The sequence below is a fragment of the Mustela lutreola genome, chromosome 14 (assembly GCF_030435805.1).
Source record: "Mustela lutreola isolate mMusLut2 chromosome 14, mMusLut2.pri, whole genome shotgun sequence".
Lineage (NCBI taxonomy): Eukaryota > Metazoa > Chordata > Mammalia > Carnivora > Mustelidae > Mustela > Mustela lutreola.
The window spans coordinates 6,092,854-6,114,043 of NC_081303.1; the positions used below are offsets into that span (position 1 = coordinate 6,092,854).

At 40.3% G+C, this 21,190-nt stretch overlaps 1 protein-coding gene across 3 annotated transcripts in view; it reads left to right on the forward strand.

Annotated features, from left to right (window-relative positions):
* FMN2 (formin 2) overlaps positions 1-21,190 on the forward strand; it is a 379,061-nt gene that overhangs the window by 191,431 nt on the left and 166,440 nt on the right. For all 3 annotated transcript variants that reach the window (XM_059145886.1, XM_059145884.1, XM_059145885.1), the window contains one exon: positions 11,249-11,310. In XM_059145886.1, coding sequence (XP_059001869.1) covers positions 11,249-11,310 — 62 coding nt within the window. The remainder of the gene's footprint in view (positions 1-11,248; positions 11,311-21,190) is intronic.

Here is a 21,190-nt window from a genome sequence, read left to right on the forward strand (position 1 = left end):
AAATCTCCTTGGAGGCAAAGGGGTCATAATTCTCTATGAAAGAGAACACCTGAAAGGTATCAGGTGATTTGTATATATGTTCAAGGGTTCAAACAAGAGGTCAGGGATGTCATTACGAACCATGGGTCTGAGGGAATGTTTCAGAGATAACTGAGGCTGTAGCTTGAAACCGCTGTTTGGTTAGAGGTAGTGCTTTGTCCACATCGCTCACACTTTCCAGCTTCCCCTCCATGGGGAGCTGTGGCAACTGTGTTTCCACATGAGGAACAGGACTTTAAAGACCATAAAAACTTTTTTGTCCCTAACCTTTTGTTCAACTTTCTGAATCAGGATCAGACGATCTCGATTTCATTTAAGGCATTATTTACTCAGATGTCCCCTTCACGGCTGAAAACAACTTCTACTCAGTGGAAATATATTTAGTACTTTTGCCATATTATCAAGTGGCTAATTGTCAAGAATTTAAGCATATTTCAGAGGTCTTTGTTACTACCCTCTAACTAATTGGCTGACATCACTCCCTATAATAGTCTAAAATGAGCCAAACACTTAAGCTTGGGGTGGGGGGGACTAAGTTATAAACAAACATCATGAGTGGCTTCCCCGCCCCCACCTGTCTCTGTGTCCTTCATTTTATTTCCTAATACGTCAGAGTTTTGGGGATTCTGCTCTTAGTTCTCTTTAATTCCACCAGGATCTAGATCCTCTGTTTAAAAATCTCTCTCTTTTCCTCAGCGGTCCTGTGTGTGTTACTGACTCTGGCACTTCTTTGTTCACCCCTGTGTGCGTTCCTCAACATATTGTCACTTTTGCAAAACCTCGAGACAACCACAAATTTAGCTGGGTCAGAAGAGGGAAATAGTTCCATTATGAGGCAAAAGCTTGTAAGAGAAAATAAGCTGAAACAAGTTTCTAGCCCATGGTCTCTCTTCTAGCTTCAGAGACCCCAGAGTTTTAAGACCACTTTTGGGGACGAGACAATACCATGAATGAATTTTGTGACTGCAGAGATCAGTGGGGCGGGGCGTCCGGCCGTGCCGGAGTATGACCCGGGAGCTGTGTGTGTGGCAGAATGTGGTCAAAAGGGAGTGTGTGGGATCTCTTCTCAGGAACTGGACAAAATTAATTTTTTCCCCTAGCACTCCTCTGTTATTGGGATATTGGCCTTCCCAAATTGGTTTATTGTTCCTAACGTTTCCTCCTCTTTTGCACATCCTCTTGGGCAGTGCTCTCGTATTTATTTGCCATACCTTGTATTGAATTTTTCTCTTTACGGGACCGTGTATTTATGTGTGAAAAATCATTGTCTGTTTCCGGTTTGGAGGGTGTGGCTGTAATCCAGGCGATAATTGGGGGTGTCTGCGAACGGGGTGGTAAGAATGACAGTGAAGTCATATTCTGCATGTGCTTGGAAGGTAAAACCAGGAGGATTCGTGAGGTGCTGGCTGTGGAAAGCGAGCAGAAGAAAGGGGTTAAAGATGGCCCGTCTGCCCGATGGAGTCCCCGTCCTTTGGGACAGGGGAGAGTGTGAGCAGAGTGGGTCACCTCCAGAGTTGCAGGTGAGCGAGCTGAGAAGGCTGTCGGCTCCATAAACCAGAGGTTCAGGAAGGAGGTTGGAGGCTACAAGGGAAAATGTTTCGAATCCAGCGAGAGACTGGAGGAGATCGCCAAGGTTGGAGAGTAGAGAGCGGCGAGAAGAGGTAGAGAGATCGAGCCGGAGGATCCTTCAGTAGTAAGAGGTTGGGGAGAGAAGGAGCCGGCGAAGGAGAATGGAGAGTGGGGGGCGTTACCAGCAGGGGGAGGACGACCATGTGGGATCCTGGGAGCCAAGTTAAGCTTGCATATCTGGAGGAGGGAATTATTCACTATGTCCAGGATGGAGAAATGTGCATTTGGGTTTCACAGGATTGAGCTTCCTGGTGACTCAGTAATCAGAGTGAAAGTGTAGCAGGGCGGGGTTAAGATAAGAACAGAGAAGACTGTGGGGACCGTGGGTATTGGCATAGGAAGACATGGAGGGTGTGTGTGGGTCTGTGTGTGTGTGTGTGTGTGTGTTCCTCCCCTGTGTTCTGATCTCTAGCATCTGTGTTCAGGCATTCTGTAGAGGATTTGATCTTTGTTCTGGCTTAAAAGTGGGAGAGCTGAAAGCTGGTTAGCAGCTGTGAGCCTTCTAATACAGCCTTTTGACTTGGAGTGCAGTGTGTTGTTCTTAACTGGGTACATTATTTGTCGGGGAACCACCAGGGTCTTGTTGTTCTTTCCTCTTGGGGTGGTGAGATTCCCCAGAAACTTCCAGTTTCTGGCCTGGGAGAGGAACGGTGTGTCTGGCAGTTTTTGGGGCGGCAGACTGAGCATGAGAGCTGTCTGGGGGTGGGGGTAGGGGGTGGGGAAGGGGAGTTTCATCTTCAACGTCGCAGAACTGCACGTGGGTCCCATGTTTTCCGTGTAGTGCTCTGGCCGACAATTATGCTTGTCCCTCTGCCCAGACACTTTGTTTTAATTTCTCAAGAAAATAAACTTGACCCACTTAGGGAGGGCATTTTCAGAATGGAGCTGTAACCGATGAGCAGAAACCATTCACCCCAAACCCCTGTTTTCTGGGGCTCCCCTGTTTACCCTTGGCTGGACAGCTGTCCCGTGCTGCGGGTTCCTTGGCCTTCTGAGCTGGTTTTCAGCATTCCCCTGGGCAGCTGGCGGTCGCTTCTTTCGCAGGTCTGCTAAATTAGGTATAACTGTTGCTGTCACCGCCTCTTCTCATCATCCTTATGAATTCATGTTTTGAAAAAGTCTCTTTACTGCGGTTGGAGTGGAGCTTCAGGTGAGAGCAGAACTGGATTCACGTTTTCCTCTGCCCCCCGAGGCAGAGATGCTTCCAGCAAACTCCTACATCACAGTTCAAAGAAAACGAAGCCATTTGAAAATGCGATTAGGATTTATACTATTATTTGTTTGCTTTCAAACTGTTACTGCTAGGATCTTTTCCACTTGACGATTGTGTTATTTGTCTGCCCTTTGCACAAGTTCTGCCAGGTGCTTACATGACCGTATAGTTATAAGTTAACGTCTTACCACTTCACCAAACTGTGATACAGGAGCCCAACTCTCCAGATCCCCAAAGTGGTTTTCAGAGCGTTTACAAGAGACAACGCATATTGTCAGATCAAGTGCATAGCAACTACATCCCCCCAACCCTGCGGAAAGGTGAAATCTTTAATTTCATGGAAGTGTACAGTGAGACAAATTTTCCTCACATGCTTCCTTATCCCCAATTTTATAGTATAATGAAAAGTCACTTGCAATTCCTTAAAGAGATCTTCTAGAAAATTCTGGTTCCCTGTGGCTAGGAGATGATGACAAGATTAGAACTATTTTATTTTTTTTAAGATTTTATTTATTTATTTGACAGAGATCACAAGTAGGCAGAGAGAGATGGGGGAAACAGGCTCCCCCCTGAGCAGAGAACACAATGAGGGGCTCAATTTCAGGACCCCGGGATCATGACCTGAGCTGAAGGCAGAGGCTTTAACCCACTGAGCCAACCAGGCGCCCCCCGCCCCGCACTTTTTTAAAAAGATTTTATTTTTTAAGAACGGTTTTAAATGAGAGATGCTTCTGATCGCTGCTGCTTGAGATGAGTTTCTACTTGAACAAAGGTCCTTGTTTTGCTTCTCAGCAGCTTGCAGAGCTGACTTCTCAGCTTTTTCCTGTGGCTTCTGAATTTCCAAATGGGGTGGAGATGGTTTCTCTAAGCCCTCACACTCTTTCTTACTATGTCAGTGAGAAGAGGGCATGAAATGTAAGTACAGACCGACTGGCACTTACTCTGTGTTTGAGCTTCTGCTGACTCTGCTTCCTTCCCACATACTTTATCCAAAAATTAGCGTTGATGGTTTCCCTGTGGGTGAGACGTGTTTAGTCTCCCGTGTTCCTATGGGTCCAAGTGAAACTGTCCTTTTTTTTCTTTTTGCTGAGAATGTTTTCAACCTAGCTGGTGTAAGATCTCTCAAAATACTGATTTGGAGAGATACCGGGCAAGCATTTTTCGTATAGGAATGTAAGGGGGCTGTCATAACAATAAACACCACCAGTGTTTTCTGAGTGTTTACCTCATGCATACGCACTATGGCTCTGCTTCTAGGTGTTTGCCTTAAATAACCCCCTGCAAGTATCCTATAGGTGCTTTTATTAGGCCCATTTCGCAGATTCTAAACAAATGGAGACGCTCTGTGTTACCCAGACGGAGCCAGCTTGACCCAGAGCCCCACGTGTCCCACTGCTTCCCAGCGCTGTGTGTCCAATGATGATAGGACATTGCATGGTGCTGTCTTTGCGTTTTATGTTTCTGCACTATAAGGTCATCCAGCATGAAGCTGTTTCCTTATGAACGGGCGATCAGGCTGAGCTCAAGGAATATTTAGCTTGTCCAGTCAAGTTAAAGGTACAGTTAATTTTTGGGAATTACTGTTTCAACCTGTTGACATTCAACAAAGATTTTTGTCCTAAGCCTCTTGTCTACTGGGTTCTTCGATATATGGTGAAGGACACAACCATGAATTAGGCTTGCACATGTAGTTGTACAGTGTTCTGTCATGTCTCCGTATGTCTGAAGATTGTGCCTCAGATGAATGCAGTCGCACAGAGCCTCGGAGCCTTTGCCGATGCGGATTGATAGGCTGTGCCTGGGGTCACCTCTCCTGAAGCGTGCGCTGCTCCTTTCTGGCAAATCATGACGCCACACCATTTCTTCTGTGCCTTCAGAACCTGAGAGAAAAACAGACACTTGGATAAAATTAGTACATGGTAGAGGATAATAGAGAGCCACAAGTTAAGACTGAGCAACAAAGAGCCAGACTTAGCCACTGGTGTGGTGGCAGCCTCTCAGATGGCCTCCACGGATCTGGTGTGAATGCTCTGGTGTGTGGACTGGACTTGGAGACTCAAGATGAATTCTTGGAGATGATGGGATGTCACTGCTAAGATTAGGTCAGGAAGAGAAGGGGGCCTTATCTTGCATGCCCGGTGGGGCTCCTCTGAAGGAAGCCTGCTGTCCACCGTAAGCTTCCCTGTGGAGAGACATTTCTTTCAAGAAACTGAGGCTCAGGTTCAGCCAACAGCCAGTGAGGAGCTGAAGGCTTCAGTCTGAGGAACCCGGTCCTGCCAGCAACCACGTGAGGTTGGGAATGGATCCCCTGGCAGAGCCTTCATAGTAGAAGGTCTCAGCCTTGGCCAACTCCATGATTAAAGTCTTAAGAGAGACCTTGGGGGAAAGGCACTGAGCTAAGCCGCACCTGGATTTCGGACCCGCAGATAATGTTTGTTGATAATATGATAATTTATTTTAAGCCCTAAGCTTTAGTGTAATTTGCCATGCAGAAATGGATAACTAATATTCTTGGTAATAAACACCATGAGGTTTTCTACTTTTGGGGGGTCTGTACCCTCACTTCAGCAGGTCATGTGAGAAGGAGGGATTAAGGCAAGAAACCACGGTGACTGAAGTAAGTGTTCAGGGCTGATGGAGGGAAGGAGCCATCAAAAGCTGCCTCAGGGCTGTCTCCTCCTAGAGAACAGCTTCAACAAAACAAAACAAGAGTGGAGTAAGTGAAGCACTAACAGTGTTCTGTGGCTTAAAACAGTGCATCCTGTAAGAGTAATTATATCCTACTGAATGACACCTGTAACGCGAACTGTGTCCTCTGGCTACTCAAAATATACGAAACATTTCTGAATTTGGCTAACAGTATTTTGCGAACGTTTGTTTTGCCTGAGTTTCCTCTAACTCAACCTCTTAAAATATGGTCCTTTCCCTTTCATGCCCTTTTTTTGATCAGAAGGGCAAGGACTGGATTCTTGTTCCGCAGGAATTCAGACAGACGGGTTGCACTCTAGTCTGTGTGTGATTTAAAGTCGTGGTGAATTAGAATCAGCACCATGTCCCACATTGCTGGTGTCGAAGAGGGCAGTGTTAACAGCAAAGAGTGAGTGTGCAGGGAATGTGATACAGGCCTGTAACTCTCACCTGTTTGTGTACTGGTGTGTACAATGTCATGTGTGGCGCATACAATCATTTCCCATCTCAGATCTAGAATTCTCTTTACGTAATGCAATATCTTAAAATCAAAAGGAGATCCTTTTTTTTTTTTTTTTTCTGTTAGCAGAGTTCATTTTGATACATTTTCCGTAGCTTAGGTTACATTGATCATTTGCGTTCTAAAATAGACTTTCACTCTTCACTCTAACATTGTGGTTTAACGAGAAATGTGCTGGGAATCAGCAAGTGTGTGCCAGCGGAGTTCATGAATTAAAGAACTATTTATGCTCTTAACTTCTGATTATTGAAAGCAAATGTTTAATCCTGAACCTAATTTTAATCTAACACATTGCCAGCCCTGTCTCCAGTTTCTAACCAGTGTGTTCACAGATAATACATGTTTTGAAATTAATTACATGAATTATTCCAAGGCTTCTTGAATTATCCTTCTTACTCTAAAGTTGCTTATTTTCTCCACATGATGAACATATGCTACAGACAAAAGTCATCATCCCACTTGATAAAAGTCTCAGAGAAGCTTAGATCAACCGTACACAGCCTGTTGGTAGAAAAACCAGAAAGGGTATCATGTTCTTTTACTTAATTATCACATCCTTGGCATTTTATAAAAGTTTAAGCTTAAAAATAAAACAAAAATGCTATCCATTTTGGTCTGGAGTGATTATTAACACACGGTCCTTTATAGGTTGTTTAAAGAGAGTGGTAAAAACCTCCATATGTTCTAATCCTGAAAAGTCTGTGTACTTTACAAATAAATTAATGATCTCTTAACATGCAAAAGAGAATTTCCACTCAACATCTTCTTAGTCCTTACACTCTTCTACATAAAAATAGAACAGGTGTTTCTTGGCTAAATTCAAAGTAACAAATTCATGTATATCTTATGGGGAAACCATGAAAACTGCTTGGTAGACCTGTAGGGGAATGTCTGGGTAGGAAGTGTGAGGAGTCCCAGGCGATGATGGCCGCTCCCAAAATTCTTACAGCAGAGAGGAAGAAATGAGTGTGAAGTAGTTGGTCTCTTATCTGAAGTATAATCCCATTAGCACCCAGTTGAATGTTAGAGAAAAAAGTAATCTGAAAGTTTTATCACTGAGTATCCTCCCAAATTTGGGGTTTATTTGTGTTCTGAAATCTGCGTCTTATGCCTAACGGTTTAAACGCCAAGTAAAGGAGACAAGAGTATGATCAACGATACCCTGTAGTCGTAAGCCAGGTTGCCATTCAGTTGTGGTAGTTCATCGTTTAGGTGAGAGCACACCCCTTCGTAGATACAGGTGGAATTTTTCTGTTTGGTTTATGAGGGCACAAAACACAAATTGGACCCCAAAAAAAAAGAAAAGAAAGAAAGAAACTTTAACCTCGAGTTAGATAATAAAGCATCTTAGAGCCAGAAGGGTTGAACTGTTGTGAAAACTTGAAGAGGGAAATATCATTAACCAACCACATGCTAGATCCTTTTACTTGCTCCTGCCTTTGGTCCCTACGAAACCCCAAATCTTGACAGTATTTTCTTTGATTTCCTTTTCCCCTCACCTCGTCCCCCTAAAGAAACTAGAACTTGTCAAGTAACTTACTTGAAGTGATGCGGCTGCGAAGAAAAATGGAAACCCAGTTAAGTTTGATTCCATGTTCTGTGTTCCTTCTCCATCAGTAAACCATCCCATAAAAATAGTATTGCCTTATGCCCACAATAGCCAAACTATGGAAAGAACTTAGATGTCCATCAACAGATGAATGGATAAAGAAGATGTGGTAGATATAAACAATGGAATACTACGCAGCCATCAAAAGAAATGAAATCTTGCCATTTGCAATGACATAGATGGAACTAGAGGGTATCATGCTTAGCGAAATAAGTCAATTGGAGAAAGACAACTATCATATGATCTCCCTGATATGAGGAAGTGGAGATGCAATGTGGGGGGTGGGGAAAAGAATAAATGAAACAAGATGGGATCGGGAGGGAGACAAACCATAAGAGACTTTTATTAATCTCACAAAACAAACTGAGGGTTGCTTGGGGGGGCGGGTCGGGAGAGGGGGTATTGGGTTATGGACATTGGGGCGGGTATGTGCTATGGTGAGTGCTGTGAAGTGTGTAAACCTGGTGATTCACAGACCTGTACCCCTGGGGCTAATAATACATTATATGTTTACAAACAAATAAAAAATTATTAATAAAAAAATAAAAATAAAAAATAGTATTGCCTTTTGGGGGAAAAGAGAAATTATCACCTTGAAATAATCTCTAAAAAAGGTATTTTCCTTTGGGGCACCTGGGTGGCTCAGTTGTTAAGCATTTGCCTTTGGGTCAGGTCATGATCCCAGGGTCCTGGGATTGAGCCCCCTATCAGGCTCCCCGCTCAGTGGGGAGCCTGCTTCTCCCTCTCCCACTCCCCCTGCTTGTGTTCCCTTTCTCACTGTGTCTCTCTCTGCCAAATAAATAAATAAAATCGTAAAAAACAAAACATTTTTCTTTCAAAGAAGGTTGAAACTTGGCACATGGACTCCAGGAATTTGTGAGGTGCTTTTTCCTTGAATCTTTTGCCACCTTTAAAAAATGTATGTGTATTTCTATTTCTATTTCTGTGAATTCCTTAGCATGGCCATACCTAGACATCGGATTGGAGCGGTCTCTGTACATTCAGTCGTCCGCAGGCTTTCAAGGCTGAGTTATTAGGAACAACCACATCTAATTAGTTCCCGTTTCAAGTCAGTGTTTTCTGAGTAACGGTTAACCGGGTGGTAAGCTCGCAGAGTCCCTGAATGACAAGGCACTTGACATATTATTGCGTATCTGAGTGAATGCATCGTTTTATTTCCTTGATTTTAGAATTTTATCAGTTGAAATATATAGATTTTAAGGGAGGGAGCACTAGAAGACACCACTAAATATTTAGTAAGATAGGAATTTTAGTCTAAGTCTCGATCTTTGAAATGCTAAAACGTGCTTTTCAAATTGAGTGCATACAGCACCTCAGTAACTTTGACCGTTCCCAGAAGACTTCTTTGGCCTTGATTTCCCGTCGAGAACGCCTCTCATTCCATCCATTCACCCGCCAGTATCTAGTCTTTTCTAATTTCCAGCTACTCAAGCGTGACTATATTGTTCTCTCGAAACTGCGGTTCCCATCAAATCGTGTTAGCGTCTCTCAAGTGTAAAGCCAAGTGGGAGAAAATTGTGTGGAAAAATAGTAACACTATTTCTTTCCAAGGAGATTTCCGTGTGGATGACTAAAAAGTGAGGTTTCATGGATTAGGAACTTTTGAGGTCTTGCTTAGGACCATATACCTGCGATTAGGACCATGTGGCATTTATTAAGATGTTCTTTAGTTTCTGACAGTGTGTGAGATAAACAGATGAGAAACCACAGTATACGCACAAAGTTGCAGGTGGGGAGCACTTATAGGAATAACGTGTTTTTAAAACGGTGGATAACATCAGAGGACAATTGTATCTTTTATAAAGAGTTTTGATTTGAGGATAAATGATTTTTTTGTGTCTTTACCTTGTTCCGAGAATGAAATCTTACACTAAGTTGACGACTTGCATTTCTTTCTTTCTTTTCTCATCAATCTTTTGCTGTATTGCTGGAGGAATGTAGAAATACTGGATTATTATCTAATGAATTCCAAAGACAGAGATCTTTGGGCTCACTGCAAGATTTTCTTTAAGGCCTAGACAATGTACAAATCCAAAGGGGTAATTCCACACATGAATTTGCTGTCTTTATTTGGGTTTTATGCATTTTGCTACATGATATGCATTTTACCTCCAGTGAAAATCCATTTATTAATCCCTTTTAATTAATTTCTGAAATATAGTCAGAAGTTAGTTGGGTTGGTTTTCCGCTTGGAGTCATTAAACAGATTGTGGTATGTTTGCCTTATGTGGTCAAGGAGTGAAAACATTTGAATGAAAATCTTCATCAAATTCTTAGATTGATATTTAAGATGTAACTTGTTGGAAATGGGGAAAGTAGTATTAGGGTGGAAGTATCATATTCTACTTACTGTGATATTTGTTGGTGAATCTGGGCTCTGTTCCCAGCTCCAAACCGAAATGCTACATTATGTTGGTTAGATATCTCATCCGTCATATGCTTCAATTTCCCACTTGTCCTATTTAATTCCTTCTTGGTATTTTGCCAGAGTCAACTAGACTATGTCTCATGTACTTAAGGCTTTGAGAGAAAAGACAGTGTGAAATGCCTCAATTATCAAAATAAACCTAACCAATTTGTGATTATCTACTTTGTGATTTTTCTCCCAGAAATCTTTGATCCTAGAGGAGTTTAATTGGCTAGTTGGCACAAATCGGAACAGGGCAAACTCACATCATTTCCAGCTAATATATATGTAGGTAATGCAGAATGTTTTTGATTAATTTGTGCCCAAACTGAGTTATAAAACATACTTCAAAATCCAACATGCTTCTCAGGCTTAAAGTGCATTTAAGAACATGTACCCCGTTTTTGAATATTCATCCCATTTTTTCCATATATAAGCATGGGCAGTTTGTATGAGAGGAATGGATTTGGGGCGCCTGCGAGGCTCAGTTGAGCATCCGACTTGATCTGGGCATATTTCACAGTCGTGAGTTTGAGCTTCACGTTGAGTTCCACGCTGGGCGTGAAGCCTATACTTAAAAAGTGAATTTTAAGGGTGCCTCTGTGTTACTCTCAATACCATTGTCAATGCATTGTCCTTTGATCATAACCATGTAAAGAATTATAACAGAAAATGCATCTTTCATTTTTATATTAAGTCCTTCGTTTAGAGATTAAATGTAACCTTTGTCCTAAGTCTAAGAATTGGCAGGTATAAGTATTTATCTCACAAAATGGGATATAGCAGTAATGGGAGTGATTAGCCCCTTTTTCTAGTGTTTAGCAAATTTTTCAAATTCATGCAGTTGGACCTTGAAAGATAGATAGACTCAGAGTTTATCTTTGACCTTTGACTGGGTCATATGCATGGGATTTTGTGTTTGAGGGACAGATGAAAGCTTTACACTTTACCCCTACTGAAATTCCTCGGACACAGTCTTGGTAGTAGAGTTCAGTGAGTGTGTTGAAGGTAGAACACTATTCTGGAGATGATCACTGTTGTTCAAGATGGTCAGACACCTTTTTATAGCTGGCTTAAATGCCAATTTTATCTATTTTCTTTTGTATTTTTTTTTTTCCACAGCTGTTGTGAACTTGGACAATTCTGTGGTTGATCTGGAGACCCTTCAAGCTCTCTATGAGAATGTGAGTAATAGAAGGAAATTTATGTGTTAGTATATAATACATATGCAATACTTGCCAGTATGTACATCTAGACTCATTGCCTTAATGTCCTTTAAGAAGAATTGATTTAGGTACACTGAATTTACTTAAGTATAAGTTAGGTAAAATACTTTCTAGGAAACCTACTGGACAAATGTGTGGTCTCATAACTTCAAAGAAGGTGGTTTAGAGCACGCTGTGTGTGAGGTTATTTACAATCCCTCTTTTGATGTATAATAGTCAATACTTAGGTAGAGGTTAATTTGAGCTGAGCACTGTTTAACTAACAGTGTGATCAGAGTTATCAGTTTAACTCTGATTAACTAACTCAGTTAATCTCCCCGAAAACTCTAGATAGGTTCAGTTATTATCTCCATTTTACATATGAGGAATTGAGTCATAGTAAGGTCAGGGGACTCGTTCAAAAATCACACAGCAAATGTGGTATGGCTGGGGTTTAATTCACTCTGGCTCTGTTTCTCTAAACTGAATAGCACTAATTCACATGGTGAGAACGTGATTACCTTATCAGGGCCTTTATAGTGCTTCTGATTATATTTAGGAGAAAGTCTCACTGTGGCCCTGTTTTGTAGCTGGTGTCTTTGAACTCTCGTGCTCTCTCTCTCTCTCTTTTTTCCATTTTGTTTCTACTCTTGTCTCTGCCGTACCTGGTATTTAAGCCTCCCTTTGTTTAAGGGGCATGGCCTTGATCCTTGACTTTTCAGCCCCAAGTCAAGGAACTTTCTGGTTCTGGAAAACACATAGTCAATAGGATACAGACTTTCTTCCCTGACTACTCCCTTGGCAACAATGTATTCTTGTATACTTCTCACTCTTGAACTTGGTACTTTTAAAACACATGTATATGGGGTCTCCCCTATGAAGTTTAGACCTTTGTAGGAGAAGATCTTTCTTGTGGTGCCTCACATAGAATCTGTTGGTCACGTGTAAAGTTCGTACCTGGTCAGCATGGTGAACATGGGGGTTCAGTTAGACGGACTCATTGATGGAGACAGAGGTTTGATGGTTGATTACGTAGTTGTCAGTACATGATGGAAAACTGGAAAAAATAAATATGTATTTAATATATTAGTTTAGTAGTGTCCCAGTGAAGTGGGTGTTTAAAATATATCCATTTAGAGGTACAGAGAGTTTTCATTTCTCTTGAATCTTTGAACCAACCCTCCCCCAACCAGGAGAGCCCTGTGGAAGAAATGAGGGAATACCGGGGAAAGTAAGTTCTTCAACACATCATAATGATGTCTGGGGTTGGTATATGGGTGACTCTTTTTCTTACATGTACATATATACAAGTGCTTATGTATATACACAGTTTATATGTGTGTATATACATGTGTTTTGTATATTATATGAAGACATGAATATCTTAATCTGGTATATCCATGTGCAGAGATATATACAGAAAAAATACAGAAATGGGGGACAAGTGTATTTATGAGGAAAGTTTAATTTGGGGTCATTTAGAGTCTTTTATTTGGCAGTTTTTATCCTTTTAGAACAAATTAATTTCATGAAATACAAATTTCTAGCTCTGAATAAACTAGATAGCTACCCAGAATTTGTGTCTAATTTCTCTCTCTCTTTTTTTTTTAAGATTTTATTTATTTATTTGACAGAGAAAGAGATCACAAGTAGGCAGAGAGAGAGGAGGAAGCAGGCTCCCTTCTGAGCAGAGAGCCTGATGCGGGACTTGATCCCAGGACCCCGAGATCATGACCTGATCCGAAGGCAGAGGCTTAACCCACTGAGCCACCCAGGCACCCCTCTGTCTAATTTCTTATCATCATACTTGTGAAAGTTGAATGAGAATTATGGAACTGGTTAAATTTGTGGTTTTCTTAATGACCCACAGTTCTCAAAATATGAACATTTTAAACCCTCATTACCGTTTTCAAAGTGTCAACCATATTCTTTACATTTAGCACGTTACAAAAGGGCGACAAAAGTTGTGTGCCATGTAAATTACAGTAAAACCGAACATTTTCCTCAAGGGTCTCAGGGTTCTGCCAAGTAAAGCAGAATAAATACTTGTGTGTCTACAAGCAAACAAGAATTAATGGAGATTACTTTTTAGTTGTAAAACTCAGAATGATACTACTTTACTCACAATCACCATCTTAAAATTCATTTTGGCTTTTGAGACAATCTCAAAGATGCAATAAAGTTGCAAGTTGCAAGTGTGGTACAAAGAATTTTTTTTTTTTCATCCTTTGCAAATACATTACCAGTATTAGGCCCCATTATCCCTGAACACTTTGGTGCATATTACCTACAAAGAAGCATACCTTTAACCACAATGTAACCATCAACATTAGGGAATTGGCTTTGATAATATTAATATCATCTAATCCTCAGATCGCAGTCAAGTGTTGCCAGTTGTTGCAATGATGTCCTTTATATTTAGGACATCTTTGAAATCTTGTCATGCTTCCTGGTGTCCTTTCCTTGGACACTTGCCTCTTCTGTGCTTTATATAAGATTATGTATGCATACGTCTTATCTTTCAACTGAACAATAAACTCATTAGTAGGAATTTTATATTCCATGTTTAGCATACTGGTTTGTATATAATATTCATAATAATTACTAATTAAAGAGTAAGCTGTTTTTGTTCTTGTTGTGATTTTATAATTGAGGGAGTGAAAATTGTTTATATCACCATATTTGATGTATTTTTTGAAAAGATCAATGTAAATGTGGTGATTTCAGAAATATTTCTTCAAAGATTCAGAATTATTGTATAAATAGTTAACCATTACCAGTCCAGAAATATTTCATTAGATTATGTGTGATTTTTCAAATAATGGTTTTGAATTAAAATAGTAATGTTCGGTCATAGGGCAAACTGAGCATTTTTGTTTCCTTTGCGTTGATGTAATTTTGGAGATTACTACCTCAAGAGCCCCTTGTTGCTGGAGAAATCTTGCCTTTTCTTAGGTTATTTTGAATCTTTTGAGTATCTGTCCAGTGGGTTGACAAGAAGCTTGGGCTTTCTCTTCTCAGTTGATATTGAACAATACGTACTTGAGTGAACTTAAGGCGAACCCAAAACCATAGAAGCAGTTACAGTTTATTTTTTAGTGCACAGTGCAGATAATTTTTTGTATGGTTTTCAGTTGCTGATCGTCTGTATGTTTCCACGTGACTGATACAAACAAGGCAGTGTGCTGTGTGAATGCCGGTCTCTGGTATACCTTGGTGGAAGTCCTTCCTACTTCCTACAGATTCTTCCCAAACTTTTCAACAGTATCATAGCTAGATTCAAATGTGCCAGACTCATTGAGCATGACATGATATAAACATGCTTTTAATACTCTGTCCCTCCTCTCCTACTCCAAATCACACAAGGGCACACCAGAAATTGTAATTCTAATACATGAAACTAGTGAGTGTACTGATCCCTAAAGGACTGGGTTTCTACCTATTTTCATCTACAGAAAGGGGCAGCCCAGCAACCCATGTAGCTTTATTTTTTTAATTTTTTTTTAAAGATTTTATTTATTTATTTGACAGAGAGAGAGATCACAAATAGGCAGAGAGACAGAGAGAGAGATGAGGAGAAGCAGGCTCCCTGCTGAGCGGAGAGCCCAATGCAGGACTCGATCCCAGGCCCCTGAGATCATGACCTGAGCCGAAGGCAGAGGCTTAACCCACTGAGCCACCCAGGCGCCCCCCCATGTAGCTTTAATAGAAGTTTTATATGTTCTTGATGGTATTTCATGCTGTGGAATGAATGGATGGATGGACGGATGGACGGACTCTTTGTAGCAGAAGCTCAGCACAGTAAAATATTCAGGCTATTTATCACCCCAGCTCCCTTCCCTTGCTCACTACCAGCTTCCTAACTCACTGACACATGGAGATTAAGTCGTCTGACTAATATGAGCCAACTTTTCTTCCTGTATCACTACCACCTTCTCTATCTAAAAAAATTCTAGGAGCACCTGGGTGGCTTAGTGGGTTAAAGCCTCTGCCTTCGGCTCAGGTTGTGATCTCAGGGTCTTGGGCCCATATCGGGCTCTCTGCTCAGCAGGGAGCCTGCTTCCCCCTCTCTCTCTGCCTGGCACTCTGTCTACTTGTGATCTCTCTCTCTGTCAAATGAATAAATAAAATCTTTAAAAAATAAAAAAATAAAAAAAAATTCTAGGAATACCTTTGTGTCTTCTGTTCTATCGTGTGAGCTGTTCTCATTCTGTACTTGTTTCTGTCCCTAGCTCTTTTTTCACGGCAGCTCCGATGTCCCTCAAATCTATCTATCAATCATCTACCTATCTATTTAAGATTTTTTAAATTTATTTGACAGAGAGAAAGACAAAGCAGGAACACTAGCAGGAGGAGTGGGAGAGGGAAAGCAGACTTCTGCCCAAGCAGGGAGCCCGATGTGGGACTTGAACCCAGGACTCTGGGATCATGACCTGAGCCAAAGGCAGATGCTTAATGACTGAGCCACCCAGACACCCCAGATGTCCCTCAAATTTAAAAAAGAGAGAGAGAAGGAAAGATAAAAATGTGCAACCACAGATGGGCTCTGAAAACATGTCATCAACAGGGAAAGCATCTCTGAGGAAGGGACATTTGGAGTGACAGTGGGAGTCACCCAAGAAGGAATTGGAATTGTTCGAAGCAGAGAGAACAGGGTATGCAAAGATTTGGAAGCAGAAAAGAGGAGTTAGCTCACTGGCAAGAAGAAAACATGTGTGCGTAAATAGATCTGGAAGGAATGGGTTGGAGAAGAGTTGTGGCAGGAGGCAGTGGCTAGGTTCAGCCAGGGGTTTTAGGACCTTTTAAGAGAATTGTGGAATTCAAAATTTTTCCCTTTAATTCTGTCAATTTTTGCATCCTATATTTGGACACTTTCTAATTAGACCCGTACACATTTAGATGTATCTTTCTGTATTAATCAGTACAAAATTCTTCCCTCTGCTAATACCAAGTCTTGAAGTTTATTTTAAGTGATACTTAGATGGCCATTCTGCCATTCTGATACTTACTGCTTACCTGGGTTTTCTTGTTTTGTGTACTTCCAACTTACCTGTGTCTTTATATTGGAATTACTTATATTAGAATGTCTTGTAGGTAGTACATATTTTGGTCTTGTTTTTTTTATCCACTCTGATATAGTCTTTTCCTTCTTGGAACATTTAAATTGTTAACATTTAATATAATAATAGTTAGAGTTGGATTTAAGTCTATAATTTTTTGTTTGTCCCTCAGCTGTTGTCCTCTGGTGTGTGTGTGTGTGTGTGTGTGTGTGTGTGTGTGTTTATTTTTAACTTCTTGCTCTGGGAATTACAAAATACATCTCTAAACTTTGACACCTTGCTTACCTGGAGTAATATTACAAAATGTAGAAACCTCGATGATATCATGTAGGGCTTTTTATTGTCTCTCCTTTATTGTCATGTGAATAACACTTACGAGGTATGTACAACTCCATGAGACACTGGTGTAATTTTTGCTTTAAATGGTAATGTACATTTAAGGGACTTAAATGTAATCTTTCATATTTACTCCCATTTTCTACATTTCTGAAACTCTCCCTTTGTTCTTTTGTTCTTCTTGGGGGGAAGAACATTTAACATGAATCCTAACCTTTTAACAGATTGTTAGGTGTACGATATATGATTGTTATCTATGGAAATAATGTTGCACAGCACATTTCTAGAATTTTTTTTTGTTTTGCATAAATGAAATTTTATGTATGTTGATTGGGAGCTCCCCATTGTCCACTGTCCTCAGCCCCTGGCAACCACCGTTCTATTATTTTCTTCTTTGATACCTCATGCAATTGGTGTCCTACAGTATTTGATCTTCAATGTCAGCCTTATTTAACTTAGTGTAATACCATCAAGGTCCATCCGTGTTGTCACGTATTGTGTGATTTCCTTCATTGTTAAAGGCTAAATATTTTCCACTGTGTGTGTATGTATATATAATATACTCACACTCATGCATATATATATTTATATTTATGTATTTACATATCATATTTTTTAAAAAAAATCTGTTCTTCCGTCAGTGGATGTTTGAGTCCTTTTCATATCTTGGCTATTGTGAATAGTACTACCATGAACACAGGAGTGCACCATCCCTTCTGAGAACCTAATTTCAATTCTTTTCGATTCCTGGATTATATGGTAGCTCTCTTTTTAAGTTTCTGAGGGACTACCATACTGCTTTCCATAGCAGCCATACAATTTTGAATTCCAGCTGACAGCGTACAATAGTCCCAGTTTCTCTACACCCTCCTCAACACATTTGTCCTTGTGTTTTGTTTTTTGTTTGTTTTGTTTTTGTTTTGTTTTGGTAATAGCCATCCTAACAGGTGTGAGATAATACCTCATTGTGGTTTTGATTTGCATTTTCTTGATGACCGGTGATATTGTACATCTTTCATATACCTCTTGGCTATTTGTATGTCTAATTGGGAAAAATGTGTATTCAAGTCTTTAGGCTTTTTTTTTCTTGTGCACTCTAGAGAGTGAGGGAGTAAGCACAAGCAGGGGGAGACGGCGAGAGAGAATCTTAAGCCGAGAGCATAACCTGAGCCAAAATTAAGAGTCATACACTTAACTGACTGAGCCACCCGGATGCCCCAGTCAATTTTTTTTTAATTTAATTTTTTTTTCAGTCTTCCAAAATTCATTTTTTATGCACCACACCCAGTGGTCCATGCAATACATGCCCTCCATAATACCCAGCACCAGGCTCATCCTACCCCCCCACCCCACCCCTCCAAAACCCTCAGTTTGTTTCTCAGAGTCCACAGTCTCTCGTGGTTTGTCTCCCCCTCTGATTTCTCCCATCTCACTTTTTTCCATCTCCCAATGTCCTCCGTGTTATAACTTATGCTCCACAAGTAAGTGAAACCATATGTTATGATAACTGACTCTCTCTGCTTGACTTATTTCACTCAGCATAATCTCTTCCAGTCCCGTCCATGTTGCTACAAAAGGTGGGTATTCGTCCTTTCTGATGGAGGCATCATACTCCATAGTGTATATGGACCATGTCTTCCTTATCTATTTGTCTGCTGAAGGGCATCTTGGTTCTTTCCACAGTTTGGCCCATGGCCATTGCTGCTAGGAACATTGGGGTACAGATGGCCCTTCTTTTCACTACATCTGTATCTTTGGGGTAAATACCCAGTAGTGCAATGGCAGGGTCATAGGGAAGCTCTACTTTTAATTTCTTGAGGAATCTCCACACTGTTCTCTAAAGTGGCTGCACCAACTCGCATTCCCACAAACAGTGTAAGAGGGTTCCCCTTTCTTCCCATCCTCTCCAACACTTGTTTTCTGTCTTGTTAATTTTGGCCATTCTAACCGCTGTAAGGTTGGTATCTCAGTGTGGTTTTGATTTGAATCTCCCTGATGGCTAATGATAGTGAACACTTTTTCATGTGTCTGTTAGTCATTTGTGATTTTATCTGTTTTATGTGTGTTGAGTTTGAGGAGTTCTTTATAGATCTTGGATATCAGCCCTTTGTCTATAGTGTCATTTGTGAATATCTTTTCCCATTCTGTGGGTGGCCTCTTTGTTTTGTTGACTGTTTCCTTCGCTGTGCAGCAGCGAGAGAGAGAGATCACCGGTAGGCGGAGGGGAGGGGGAAGCAGGCCTCCCGCTGAGCAGAGAGCCTCATGCGGGACTCAATCCCAGGACCCTGAGATCATGACCCTAGCCAAAGGCAGAGGCCTGACCCACTGAGCCACCCAGGTGCCCCTAGTCCTGGGCTTTTATTTGTCAGGAGATTTTTGATTACTGATTCATTCTCCTTAGTTCGTACAGGTCTGTTCAGGCTTTCTTTTTCTTTTTGATTCAGTCTTAGTAGGTTGTATATTCCTAGGAACTAATTTGTTTTTTCCTAGGTTATCTATTTTATTGGCTTACAATTTTTTATAGTTTGTCTCATGATCATTTTTATTTTTGTGGCATCAGTTGTGGTGTCTTCTTTTTAATTTCTGGTTGTATATATTTGAGTCTGGTCTCTTTTTCTTGGTTATTCTAGCTAAAGGTTTGTTAATTTGGTTAGCTTTTTTTTTTTTTTTTAATTTGGTTATCTTTTAAAAAGTCTCTTAGTTTCCCTGATTTTTTCCTATTGTTTCTGTATTCTCTATTTTATTTCTGCTCTAATCTTTATTATTTCTCTTTTTCTTCTATCTCTGGATGTAGTTTGTGCTTTTGTAATTTGTTCCTTGAGGTATAAAGTTAGGTGGTTTATTTCTTCTTTTCTTTTTAAGAGTTTGAAAATTTTTTTCCTCCTTTTTGAGGCATTCTTTTTTTTATTATTATTATTATGTCCAGTTAGCTAACATATAGCACTTCACTAGTTTTTGATGTAGTGTTCAACGATACATTAGTTGCAGATAACACTCAGTGCTCATCACAACACGTGCCCTCCTTAATACCCAACAGCTGGTTAACACGTCTCCCCACCCTCTACCCTCTGTAACCCTAGTTTGTCTCCTGGAGTCCAGAGTCTGTCATGGTCTGTCTCCCTCTCTGATTTCTTCCCATTCAGTTTTCCCTCCCTTCACCTGTGGTCCTCCGCGCTGTTCCTTATATTCCACATGTGAGTGAAACCATACGAAAATTGCCTTTCTCGGCTTGACTTATTTCACTTAACAAGCAGGTATATCCACTCTGGAAAAGAGTATGGATATTCCTCAATATGTTATTTCTTCTTTTTTAATATAGGTGTTTATTGTATAAATTTCCACCTCAATACTGCTTCTGTTGCATTCCATAAGTTTTGATATGTTGTGTTTTCATTTTTATTTGTCTCAAGATATTTTATAATTTTCCTTTTGGTTTCTTATTTGAACCATTGGTTGTTCAAATGAGTCTTGTTTAATTTACACCTACTTGTGACTTTTGTGGTTTTCTTTCTGCTACTGAGTTCTACTTTCATTCCATTGTGATCAGAAAAGATACTGGTATTGCATCAATCTTCCTAAATTTCTAAAACTTGTTTTATGAACTCTAACATATGATCTGTCCTGGAGAATGTTCTGTGTGTGCTTGAGATGCATGTGTATTCCATTGTTGATGGGTTAAAAGTTCTCTCTGTGTTTGTTTGGTCCACTTGGCCTTAATCATGTCCAGTGTTTCTTTGTTCATTTTCTGACTGCTTATCTATTCACTATTGAAAGTGGGAAATGTTAAAGTTCCCATCTATAAATTCTATTGCTGTTTATTTCTCTCTTCAGATCTGTCAATGTTTGCTTTATATATTTAGGTGGTCAGATATTGGATGTGTATATATTTATAATGTTATATCTTCCTAATTTGCCCTGTTATCCTTATATAATGACCTTGTCTGTCTTTTATAATATATTTTTTAAAGATTTTATTTATTTATTTGACAGACAGAGATCACAAGTAGGCAGGGAGGCAGGCAGGGAGAGAGGAAGGGAAGCAGGCTCCCTGCCGAGGAGAGAGCCTCTTGCAGAGCTTGATCCCAGGATCCTGGGATCATGACCTGAGCCGAAGGCAGAGGCCTTAACTCACTGAACCACCCAGGCACCCTTCTTATAATAGTTTTTGACTTAAAGTCTATTTTTTTCTGATGTGGGTATAACCTACTTTGCTGGTTACTATTTGCATGGGATGTGTTTTTCCATTCATTTAACTTTCAGCCTGTGTGTCCCTAAATCTAAAGATGAGTCTCTTGTAGATAATATAGAGTTGCATCTTGTTTTTTTTTTTTTTTTTTTAAACCATTTAGTCCCTCTGTTGGTGACTTTAATCCATTTACATTTGAAGTAATTATAGTATTTGTTACCATTTTGACAATTGTTTCCTGCTGGTCTTTAGAACTTTTGTCCGTCTTTGCTCTTTC